This window comes from Aptenodytes forsteri, unplaced genomic scaffold (genome assembly GCF_000699145.1).
Source record: "Aptenodytes forsteri isolate BGI_AS27 unplaced genomic scaffold, ASM69914v1 Scaffold349, whole genome shotgun sequence".
NCBI lineage: Eukaryota > Metazoa > Chordata > Aves > Sphenisciformes > Spheniscidae > Aptenodytes > Aptenodytes forsteri.
In genome coordinates this window covers 4,458,389-4,470,973 of record NW_008794452.1, presented here as the reverse complement: position 1 = coordinate 4,470,973, position 12,585 = coordinate 4,458,389, and the positions used below count along the sequence as shown (strand labels likewise).

Below are 12,585 nucleotides of genomic sequence, written 5' to 3'. Positions count from 1 at the left end.
GATCAAGGATCCCCCCACAGAAATATTGTCTATGTCTTGCACCCATTTATACAGCAGCTGCTGGAAAATGAGCCTAGTTCTTCATCTGAAGAGTCTGACCACAATAATAGAATGAAGTGAAAATGACCCAAGAAAAAGAATATAAATGGTGTCATTTTCGAACCCCGCCGCTGGCCTCTGGGAGAAGACAGAAAGCAAAGCAGAAAGCGTTGGCAGGCCGAGCTCCCGCAGCCCCAGCAGGCAGCATCTGGGCACAGATTCCTGGCGTGCAGTTGAAGAACTCTTCCCAAGCTCCGGGGAGGGAACTTGCAAAACTTCTCCAGCAAATCTTCAGGAAGGTCCTTCTTCTCCTTTCATTCTGCTGTCATTTCCCAAGCTTCTCCACCCTCAGACTTGTCTCACTTTTTGGCTATCAGCCAAGGAGTTTGACCCTTGAAGTGGCAGACAAACGGTTTCACATGAAAACGGCCAGGCAGAATTAACAGTCATCAACAGTGACAGCAACCCAGTTACAGGTTTTAGTAGGGATGGACCCTGAAACTAAACTGTCAGATTCAGGGTGGTGCAAACCCAGCTTCTACCGTTTGGGTTTTTCTTGAAATGCAAGGCACTCACGTTTGGGAAGAGCAGCTAATCAGTGAAGTTTCACTGACTCGCAGCCTCTGGTTTATCCCCAGTGGCTGATGAGATCGTATCAATATGAGGGGCTGTAGGAACAGCAATCTGAATCCATCTACTGCAGTTTAAAAAAAAACAGGCTGCGGTCTGCAGCAACCACAGGGAACGTGTGTCACCGTTTTCCTACCTCTATGACAGGTGAGTGGTTATCTGACATACACTTTTTCCCCAGTGCTAGATAAGCTGTCTTTTGTCTACTATACTTCAGTGCAACTGCTGCAAATAACCTCAGGTCCTTTCCCTCTCCCTGTGTGTGTGCCGCATGAGGCGCTGTGTTTTCTTGGTAGTCAGCTGCGCGAGACACTCGTGACTCAATGCCCAACAGAGGCAAAACTTGGAGAGGCACTGTGGGATTGCCAAAATACCCACACACGCTAGGCACCGTCTGTCAGCATTTAGTGCCACAGGCTGAGCTCACAAGAGCATTTAGGTGTGCCACTCCTACTTAGGTGCCTGCTTCCTAGAGAAATCTGTGGGAATTAGCTACCTCAGTGCCCTTGAGAATCGGGTCTAAGAGCTGAGTTTTCTTCACAGCTGAAGTCTATCAATACCTTTTGCCAAGATGCAAAAGGAGCTGCTGGTTTGCAAGTGAAAGTAACAATTAAACAAATTTTCAAGTCAGTAGACTCTCCTCCAAAATACCATTCTCAGAAAGGTTTTAAAGTGCTTTTTGCTGAATTAAGTTCAGCGTTTTAAGGGTACGCCAAAGGAAGCATTAAACAAGTCTCGGAAGGTCATGAATTCTGCCCACAAAAAGCACCTTTAGAGTCCAGCAGCTAATCTGAAGCCCAACCAATGCTATGAACAGAATGATCCGAGGTAACAAAGAAGAACAAGGTAGTAAGGGTGAGAGCATGTGTTGACACTCTGTGTGTGTGTCTGTGTTTTGCTGACAGAAAATAGCCAAGCCCTATGGAAGCTGCGGCACCAAAGTTTCTCGTGGTTTGCAGTGGTGTAAGTCAGGAGCATCTCCACTGATAACAGAAGAATTATGCTGAGGCAAAGCTGGAAGTAAAGAAAATCAAACCTCTTTTGCTCAGACTGTCCCTCCTCCCCTGCTTCTTTGCTGACATTAAGTCTGGTACTTTCAAGAGTTCTGGCAACTGCATTTCAAGGTCCCCTGTGCCTCAGGCAAAAGCTTTCTCTCTCACAAATAGATCAGTCGAAAACCAGCCCAGGAAATAAAACAGATAGAGTATCATCTCGAGACTCCTTTACCTTTCAGTAGCTGTGTCAAGACAAGGTAACAGATGTATGCTTTGTTTGCTTTTAGATCAGACAAACCCAAGCAAAGACAATCCCATGCAGCGCAATCACAAATAACAGTTACAAAACAAAAACACACTACAGACACCAAAGGGAACAGGAGGCATTGGCAGGTTCTTCTAGGGCTCTGTAAGCTTTTGAGGATTAAACATAGCCAGCCTTTTTAGAAAGGCCTGCAGCCTTCAAACTACCTACCTTGTGGGCCAAGTGCTACAAGACCAGAGTAGAAATTCACCGCTGCCGCTACTATAACCTTCCAAAACCAAGGCTGCCATCAGTATACCTGGTCGGGTCTTTAGTAACTGTTTTGTGTTTAACAGGTATGTAATTAAAACACCAGAGTTGTGTGGCATTCCTTTAAATAAGTGCTGTTCCAATTAGCTAAACTTCACAGCTGCAAAGCCTTATAACGGAGCTGGGTCTTATGTTAATGAGGTATATTACTGAGAAAACACAAGAATCCCTTGCTGCTCTGCAGTTCATTTTCTTTCTGTGCCATTTCAGCTCCAGTACCCCAAGCATCTCACGAAAACATCATACACGGAAAAGTTGCATCCAAAGGACAATGTTGGCATGAGAAGAAATGGTTGTAAGTATCATGAACTGGTTTAAGTTGAAAGTTGCAAGGAGTTTCCTAACTGCCAAAGCAATCTGAGTCGGGAACAGCCTGCGGGATGGGGCAGCAAGGGACACAGGGGGGTAGAAACCTCTCTGGTTTTTAGATGAAGTTCAATAAATTTCTGAAGGGGTGAGGTGCCCGATGGAGTGCAACAGTCAGGGGCTGGGCTCGGCTCCTTGGGCAGTCCCTGGCAGGCCTTTTCCTTTGCATACAACAGAAGCGCATCTCTTACGCTGGTGTTTTACTCTGAAGGCGCTAAAAGGCTGTATGGAATCGGTTGGAAAAAATAAATAATTAATAGTTTGTAAACAGATGAATAGTTGAGTACAGGGGTTGAATAGCTGAGTATAGGAGGTGGTTGGTGGTAACCACTTCAGCTGGCACAGGTGTAGCCAGGAGGAGCGGTTGTGAACACAGCCTGTGAGCCATATGAACAGCACTGCAGGAACTCTGGTGGTAAAAACTATACGGGGACGCGGTGGGAGAGGGTGTCCTTTTGTAGTGGCAGCATTATGCAAAGAGCAGGACTTCAGTGGACCAGTCTAATCAATGAATTACCGCTTGTGTTTCTCCATTGGGATCTTTAAATACTGATAGCTTCTCTCTATCCCCCTGAAACTTCTGGGTTGCAAACTTCTTTCCCCCTTACGTGAAGGACCAAGGAAAGTGGACGTGTTTTAGGGAATAGATTTAGGCTTCCACTCCTTTGCTCATTTTCTAAGAAAAGTATATTGTGATGTTCACTTTAGTCTGATAGTATAATTTTTCTTGATGGGTATTTTAGACTTGAGACATTAACAAAGGTAGGTCAAGAAGGACAATTAAGATGTACATATGCAAATTATAATGACACGCTCTGCAAATTTGCACGTGACCTTTGGTTAACATTTAAAAAAGCCGTGTGGATTGATTTATCTAATAAACATCCATTATGATGTTATCAAGGTATTCTGCCACATGCTTAATTTTAAATGAGGCTTTAATTAAGCTACGTGCAGGCCTACAATTTAGAAGGATGTTAGAATTTCTTGCCGACCAGGGCTCGTTGTCATGAGGGTTATTCCAGCTCGTGGGAGGTGCTCTATTTTATTTTTAGTTATTATTATTTTTATTTATTATTATTTCCAGCTCATGGGAGGTGTTCTATTTTAGCCAGAGGCAAGAGACCAAGAGATTCTCTTTGTACATGCTAACTCCACAGCTCTTGCGGAAGGTGTTACCATTCCTGCATGGCCAAGGAGCGGCCGCTAGAGGAGCTGGCGGGGGGCTGCGCTTGGCTGTCTGAATCTGGTCATGAAACAGACCTGGTCTGATAATTATTAATCATGGACTCTCTACTATCCCAGTGTACAGTAGCTACTGTGAGTTTTTCCAGCAATACCTTAATTTAGTCACCACAAAATTGTTAATATTTCACTTTAATAAAAAATACATGATGTTGTGAAATAGTCTTGAATTATTCCAGCTTGAAAAATGAAAATGACCTTTAAATCTATACAGGGCAGTTCCTTTGGGCACTTTTAATGCAATAATTTAGTAAGTTCCTATATTCATCATGTGTGCACAAATATCATGTAAATATTACAGCTGTACTCCATGACAAAAAAAGCGTAATGCAGACATAGAATTATACAGAGAACTGACAAATGGGGAAGAAGGGAGGTCTAGTATTTTCTGTACAAAAAATACGCAGCTTTTTCATAATTTGTAAAAATGCGTAACTGTCGGAATTTCAGAGAAGAACACTGTATAAAAATAAATATTCTATGTACAATAACACACACAGGCCAGTCCAGGGTTAGAATCATCACTGCAAAAGAAAACATAAACGGGTGTTAGTGACAATTCACTAACGATTGTTAGTGACAGCTCAGCAGGGGGGGAAGGACCACTTCACGGGATGGAAAGACAGTGGGACAGCATTAGGGAAGCTGGCTTGGGGGTCTCCAGGAAGAAAAGAAATGGTGCTGGGTCTCAGCAGAGATCCTTTTCACTTCCCTGGGCAGTGAGGATGGGCGGTTTGATCCGGGCTGACTCTCTACCTCCGCTTTCTTCCTGTCACTGTGGCTTGAGTACTTGGCATTAATGCGCATAGCAGGTACTGAAGGTGGGCTAGACCCTGAGGAGTGGCAGATGGGTCTATGGGAACCTCAGAAGGGGACTCCTGAGGCAGCTGAACCACCAGAAACAAATTTCTGGTTTGGAGTGGAGGGGACAGGTACTTACACCCCCCTTTCAGTGCCAGCCCAGAATCGAGCTAACAGGCCTGTTCCCTTGGAGCGGGGTCTGCCCCAAGCCCTGAGCTGCAGCCCAGCTGCCAGGCCACCCCTCAGCAGGAGCACTGGGGGGTCTGGTGCTGAGAGCTCCGCGGGGGCGTGCAGAGGCACCGACCTGCAGCTCATTCACTCTGCTGAAAGCAAGCTGTGAACCTCTGCCCCGCTCCCACCAGCCTCCCGTGGCACCCGGGTTACCTGGGGTATGCCGGCTCCCAGCCTCGGGTGGTAGAGTCGACTATGTGGCAATCTAATTTTTGTGCAAGTATTGGACCACTTCAAGGCCAGGGAGCTCAAAGGCCACAAGTACAATTCTCTCCCTTTTAGCCTATAAAACTAAACAGCAATATACAAACAAGGGAGAGTTTTGCTTGCTGCTTTTCAGGGGTATGGTCCTGGAAATCCCATGCATGCCTCCACACCTCTTTTGCTCTTAGCCAGGCTCATTGAAAAACATCAGCAGGACCTGCAGGACTGCCAGCTCAGCACAGTCACAACACTTCCAGGATTATTTTACCTTATTCCAGCAGCCTTGAACTGGAAGGCCGTCTTCTCCCTGCAAAAAAGACGGATGAAATAGCAGTTTAGGACACAGAAAACAGTGCAGAGAACAAGGAAAGAAGGAGTGGGTCAACTATTACAGCTGCAACAAACAGTCTGAACCAGGGCTGGAGGAATAGTCTGAAAGATATTCCTCACCCCTTTGGAGTGACCCAGACTTCTGGCTGACATAACCAGTGTAGCTTGAAGCAAGGGCCGGGGCTGAAAAGGGGTGTTGCCTGCAGGCTACGCAAGGAACTTATGTACACGAGGTCCATAGGCTCGTTCTCATTCCTTGCTGAGGAAGGTGTTTAGCCAGGCTTCCCTGAAGGAAGGAGGGAACACAGGAGGTCCCATTCAGCCAGAAAAATACCGCAGGAAGTTGGCAACGGAAAGCACGAGATGGCTGGTCTATGTCCTCGGTCTTGACTCCGTAATGCTGAGGTTCTAAGCAAACCCCAGAGGCAGCATTAACCTTGGGTCCTGAGGAGGGTCTGGAAAAAAACTCCGTTTCCTTTCTGCCCTGTTTGTTAAAGGCTTTGCTTTATCATGTGAGAGATTGCCCAGCTGTCCCCTCTTGCCTCTGAGAAGATCCTGCTCCAGGGAAATTAGGAAGGCAAGAAGCTGGGCAGACCCTGTGCTGGTTGAGGATGTCTCAGCTGACTCCCTGAGAGGGGGCTTTTGCCTCAATAAAGTCAGTGAGATTTCTGCAAAAATCCCCTGGCACTTCTGCAACCCTGAAGTCTTGGGTTACACATCCCAAGGTGGGCATGTGATTATTATTTTTTTTATTATTTTTTTAACGTTGAAGAAGGCTGATACTTTAAGGGCTGTGCTATTAAAAGACTGAGACTATATGGTTGGGAAATGCTTTTGTGAATTACTGCCATTAATTTCATCTCAGTGCAGCCCTACTTGATGTGAGAAAACAAGAAATTATGTCAATGATAAGGTGCTCTTGAGCAGGAGATAAAGTCACATGTAAGGAGCTACACCTCTGATGTGAGAAGTCAAATACTTCTGCTGCGTGTGCACGTCAGATTCATGGGCTATTGCTATTCCCCAGGAAAACTCAAGAGCAGGGAACAAAATTGTACAACGCACAATGCAGGCACATGTCTTCATTCAAATGACTCGGTTCTCACTTCTTCAAGTACTGCGTGAGAAATCTGCAGTGCATATCATCCCATTTGAGAAGGGGGAAGGAAAAAACCAAACAAAAGCAAATGCACAGTAGTATATTGAGAAATAGACTACTTAAAGGAGATGCACTTTCAAGGGACCGATGAAGTCAACGTTGCCACAATGCTACAACCGTACTGCTTTCTGAATGCATTTTTTAGACTGGTCTCCTTGTGATATTTCCTCCCCCCCCCCATGTGGAAATACTGAGTTACGGGTTAATTACTGGGTAAATTGTGGTGTTCCCATTGGTACATTGGTGGTGGTAGGAATGACTGGTGTAGTGCATTGCAGGAGGAGATGGGAAGTTAGGTGTATGAAGGAATGGGAGGCCAGGGAGTTATAGCTTAGGGATCAAAGGAAGACCAGGGTCACAAGGAAGTGTTTGTTGCAGGAAATGCGACATGCTTATTAGAACCAAGTATCTCCTTCCACATATCTCAGATTTGTAAAGCGTTAGTTCACGGCCTCCATAAGTTACACACATGGATGTGTCAGCTGGATGCTAAGCTTTTAACCTAGTTGCATCAAAAAACATGCTTATTCACATTCCCAAGCTAGCTTGCATGCCAGAACACTACATATAAAAAAATAATGGCATCTGTATTTCACCAGATTTTCTGGCAAGTTTCCCTTAACAAAAATAGGTATGAAAAAAAGCGTACGTTCTAATATGGCCATGGCGGGGTGAATCATAACTGAGAGCAGAGACAAAATAAGAGAGGTAGTCTACCAGGGCACTGGGAGAATCCTTGCACCTGTGAAATCAGGTGCTTTATTCAGCCAAAACTTACTCCATAGAAACCTGGCTATTATCAGTGGGAGGTGAAACACACGGCTCAGTGTTTTTTCTCCTTTGTGGACTGTTCTGTGCAGGTATTACTTCACCTGTGGGACTGGCGGAAGAGTTTCTTTCTATTACCCAGAATTTAAGGAGCAGCAACCGAGACTTTACAAGTAGTCACTGTTACAGTCACTGCCCCAGCAACCGAGACTTTGCAAGTAGTCACCGTTACAGTCACTGCCCCAAAGAGACAATGGCAATGCAGAAAGGAGGGAATGCTGGATGGAAGACTAATGTCAGCTCTTCACAAAGGTCAAATAACAAAGGCTTTTAATGGCAATTTCAGGGCTGGTTTCCTCAGGAAACTAAGAAAACCTTCCAAACTAAATGTGGCTTTTTTCTTTGGGACACATTTTTCCAGCTAGTTGAACTAACTGATATCCCATCCCTTGTAAATGGCATCAAATATCTTTAAGTGAGCATAAAGCTTGGAATGACCATCCTCAAGCAAACCTAGTCATGCCAAACGGGGGCAGGAAGGGCAGGGGAGTACAAGTTTCAATGTATTGTGGAGTTGTTGAGACTGCTGTAGGGAGCAAAAACCTCACCTGAATGCTGCATCTCCAGAAAATCTCAGAGTAAATTAACAGATTGGTGATGTTTAATGGGATGCTTAGAAATCAGTTGAGGTTAAGTGTTCCTGAATTCCTTTGCCCTACAATAGTTGGGTTAGATGAGGCAATAAATACAATTATCACCCTTTAATACTTGAGCAGGATGGATATCGGGAAACAGGCAATTCAAAATTCAAGTTTCATGGATGCTATGAGTACCATTTTGACTTCTGGGGAGAGTCACAAATAGGAATTGTCTAGCAGGAATCAAGGGAGATAAGTGTCCGGTTAATATGTTTCACATGGGCTTCCTAACAGGATAACCATTTTTTTCAGTCATCTTAATGCATAGGGTGACTGAGGTAATACTGAGAGGCATTAGGCTGTGCTAGCCGCATACAAGCACTTAAAAATAGAGTTAATGAAGGACATGAGCGTTGCAGTTCCTTGCAGAAAGCCAAGCCAGTGCAGAGGCAGGTCTTCATACATTAGTCTACTGAAAGTTCTCAAAGCAAAGGCAAAGGAAGAATTGAAGCAGTTGTAAATAAATTCGCATTCCCGCTACATTTTTCCTCGTGCCACAAAGTAATGCTGACAGCAGCTGTGAATCATAGCATGAAGGCAAGGGCCTGTTTCTGACAACAGCAGTGTGAGGGAAGGTAGGATGGAGATAGGTAGGGGAGGAATTGCCAGGTGCTTCTAGGGCATGCAGCTATTCGGAGCTATCAGAAAATAACAACCAAGATACAAAAAGCAAACAAGCATGCAGGAAAGGGAAGGTACGCCATACCAATGGGCATGGGGCATCCAGGCCGTCCAGCCCAGGTAACCCCGGCTCACCCTTCTCGCCTTTAAAACCTCGGAGACCCTGTTTATGAAATCAACCACTATCGTTATTTCAGTTAATGCCAGTCACCTCCATGTCACGGGAGGAGAGGCTGAGACCCCACTGGGACTGTCGCAGGGCACTCTGCTGCATACCCAGAATACAGATGGCCCGTGTTTTCAGTTTTACTATTGTCTGCGTAATCAGTAGTAGCAGTTTCCTTTCTGTTTTTCCGCAATCTACAAGTCAGGAGATACTTCTCCGAGTTAAATCTGAGAGGATGGGAATGGCGTTTCCTCCATTTTGAAATCATCCATTCTTCCTACCCTCACTAGGAAACCCAACAGCTGAATTTCTAGATGCATGATCCACAAGCTCTCCTAGGATTTATGGCAGTGTTTGCTGCAGCGCATGAGTTTAGATGAAAACATATACATATTGCTATATTTATTCATTTGTCTAGATTTATAGACAGTATATTTTGACAGAAACATATCCTCTCCCATTTAAAATAACTGAGATTTGTTTTCCCTCTGGGTAGTGCAGCTGAAGTGCCCTGTGTCGCTCTCAGGTGATCACATCAGCTGGCCATTATTCCAAGGCAAGAAAAACAGCATTCAGGTTTTGCTGTTACATAGACACGACGACACTAAACATTTCCAGAGAAGAGCTGTAACTAGCAGCAAAGGAGACACAGGGCTCTGTCCGCAAAGGAAAAAGCCCTGGGCTCCCAGCACATGGGACGCCCCCATGTACCCCAAACATTTGTGAGCCCTGGAAGAGGAAGGAATATAAACGTGGTTACTCAACAGCCTGATTGCTCAAAGGATCAGTGGTTCCCCACTGAAGGGAGCAGCTTTGCCATAGACTGCAGCGGGAACCAGGCTGGGCCTTATCTGAATGTTGTACTTTTGCAAGACCATTATTTAAGTTAGGATTTCCTTCCTTCTTCCCCATCAACAAATCTTAAAACAATACATTTGATGAAACAGAACATACCAACGGACAGGGTGCATCTAATCCAGGCGCTCCTTGGTCTCCCTTATCCCCTTTAGACCCTCTAGAGCCTTTCTTGCCCCTCTCCCCCTGTAAATAATAGTTTAGTCCAAGAAAAAAAGAATACACAAAAAAGCTTTAGGATCATCCATTTCAAACAAATGTCAGCGATAGTTTAAAAAAAGGATAAACATTTAGGAAACATTTTAAAAGAAGAGAAATCTCCCTTTGAGATGTTAAGTGAAAAACAATGTATGGAGCTATTAACCGTTACTTAGCTGCATAAACACATTGGCCATTGCTAAAATCCCACACTGATAGACTGTAAGGGCTCTGCATCAAAGGGTTTACAAGTGCCTCTGAACTTTATGGACAGGCCTACAGTCAGCCAGCAGAGCACTACTCCTTCTCCATCAGAACCATCATTAGAAGACTACTTCTCTGGGCTTCCTATACATTCAGTGGTGGACACAGAGGCACCTTCTGAGAACTGGCTGACCCTCGACTCACAGGATGGGAAAACACTCCTCTGGCCAGCAGCATGCCACCTCATCTCAAACTCCAGCTGGCTGGGAGGGTCCCTCCTCTGCCACAGGAGCTCCAGGGTAGCATCTAGATGCCTAGTGGCTCAGATGACAAGACCTGCAGCAGACCCCAAGCAGGCTCTCCTGCTGTAGTAGGAAGGCACTGTTGGCCCAGACTCCCTGTGTTGATGGTACTCTTCTTACTACTCTGAATTCTCATTCTTAAAAGAAATTCTCACGCATGGGAGTGTTTTTAGAAGCTTTCCCTTAAATTGTTTAATGAACAGTGTTTGCCACCAGGGGTTGCTAGATTTTCCTTAAAAGCTGGGGGTGTTTTTGTGTGGGGTGGTGGGTTTTTTTTGTTTTGGTTGGGTTTTTTTGTTTGTTTGTTTTTAAGATGTAAAATTATTTCCATATCCCAGAGCAGAAAAGCTTTAACTTGAACGAGTGTGCTTGCTTGCCTGAGTCTTACAGTGGTTTGTGCACTGGGGTGCGTCAACACTGCTAAATAGAAAAGAGCCAGAGAATGAAGGAAGTACTCAGCCCCAACAGTCTGCACAGCCTGGTTGTCCTTTGGGACGCTCTGAGTAGTACTCCCCCAGAAAAACCTGTTAGATAAGGGACTAGTCCTAAGCAGCACAGCCACAGGGCAGTGACTGGTCCCTGGCCCTCTTATTTAGCAGCACAGACATACCCCAGGAAGGTGCAATTCTGACGATGGTTTGGTATTACAATTTCTCCGCAGGCTCCAGGTTGAGTTAGACCAGAGACAGGGCAGGGGGGAAACAAATTAAAAAATCATAACCAAAGAGGAGGCTTGCTCTCTTGTGGAGGGGCAGCATGAAAAGCTGCCAGTGAAAGCCAGCCACAAAAGGGGCTGAGGGAACGCCCAGATGCCCTGTTGCCCTTCCTCATGAAGGGAGGATACATCCCACCCGTAGCAGGTCAGCCAAGGCAAGGTATAACTGGCAAATACCCACACTATATCTATACCAACTCTTTCTGTATAACAGAGGAAATTCTCAAAGCTGCTGAGCGTAAAACGGGGGAAAGGGCTGCGGCACAGGGAATTGAATTTAGGATCCTTGTGGGGAGGGTTAAAGGAATTAAGGCATTAAATCAGAGAGCACAGGTTGCTGTTTCTTCTTTTATTTTTTTTTTTAAAAGTGTTAAACCCAAAGCTGGCAAGAGAAATGGATGGGAGAGGAGAGGCAATGAGGAGTAGTCACCCAGAACCAAGCACTGGAACACAGAGGATAATCCAGGAAAATGCGGCATGGGTTGTTCTGGAGGAAGGAGGAAGGAACCAGGAAGAAAGGCGGAAGAGGAGGAAGGGATAAAGGGGACAAAGGTGGACCTGTAGGAGCAAGGAAGATGCACATACACACAAGAAAAAAAACCACAGGCATTAAAGTAACAGTGAAGATACCAGCTTGGTAGCACAAATCCAGGGGGTTTACACTTTTTCAGCTGGGTTACTTGAAAGGCCATCTGTTCCCACTGCTACCTAGTGCCACGATACTGTCTCTGCCTGTCCCCAGGCGCAGCTATGCTGTACTCCCACGCTGAACAAAGGGCAGCAGGAGCGTTTCTGGGATTTAAAAAGCACTACTGCCTAAAGTAACAGAGAGGATTTTGGCAAACCATTTGGGAGCTTAACAAAGTGGATCCTCATTTTTAATGTACTCAACACTGAAAATCTTCATATTAAAGTGCCATGCATGCTGCTGCTGTCTGAAGGAAAGGGAGGCATTTCAAATGAACACATCTCCCACTTCCAAAGAGGCCAGTGTTGTATCCCAGCCCCCTGCAAAACAGGTCAGAAGTGGAGTGTTGCCTTCTCTTTGCTCTTTCACAGCTTTCTTGTTCGTTTTGAAGTCTCCTGGCTGAACTGCCATAGTTTTGCCAGCAGTTAACTTGGGAGAGACTGTCCCACACTTCCAAGGAGGTTCTGACACAGAAGTTGTGTGTCCCACTGTAGGGGAGACCTAGCACTCAGCTGGGGATATGGGGCTGCACAGCAAATCCTGGGGAACCGGCGCTGTGTCCAGTTCTGCTAAACGGTACTTGTAAGATGTCTATGACGACTTCAAAGGGATGGAGGCATTCAGACAAAACAGCTGTATAAAGGGGCCTCACCAAAACTGTGCTGTTTAACTCCTGTAAGTAGTAGTGACCTGTTCACAATTTTTGAAGAAGGGCAAGAGTGAGGGGAAGCCTCAAAGACTAAGTGGGAAAAGTGGTATTTTCTAGGATCCCACCTGCAAAGATATTGCACTTGCC

The 12,585-nt window shown here is 45.4% G+C and overlaps 1 protein-coding gene across 1 annotated transcript in view; it reads right to left on the bottom strand.

Moving 5' to 3' along the window:
• Positions 1-398: 398 nt before the first annotated feature.
• Positions 399-12,585, bottom strand: part of COL13A1 (collagen type XIII alpha 1 chain) — a 99,107-nt gene continuing 86,920 nt past the window's right edge. The window contains exons 39-41 of the mRNA XM_019474922.1: positions 9,782-9,868; positions 5,354-5,392; positions 399-431 (exon numbers count right to left, since the gene is read on the bottom strand). Coding sequence (XP_019330467.1) covers positions 399-431; positions 5,354-5,392; positions 9,782-9,868 — 159 coding nt within the window. The remainder of the gene's footprint in view (positions 432-5,353; positions 5,393-9,781; positions 9,869-12,585) is intronic.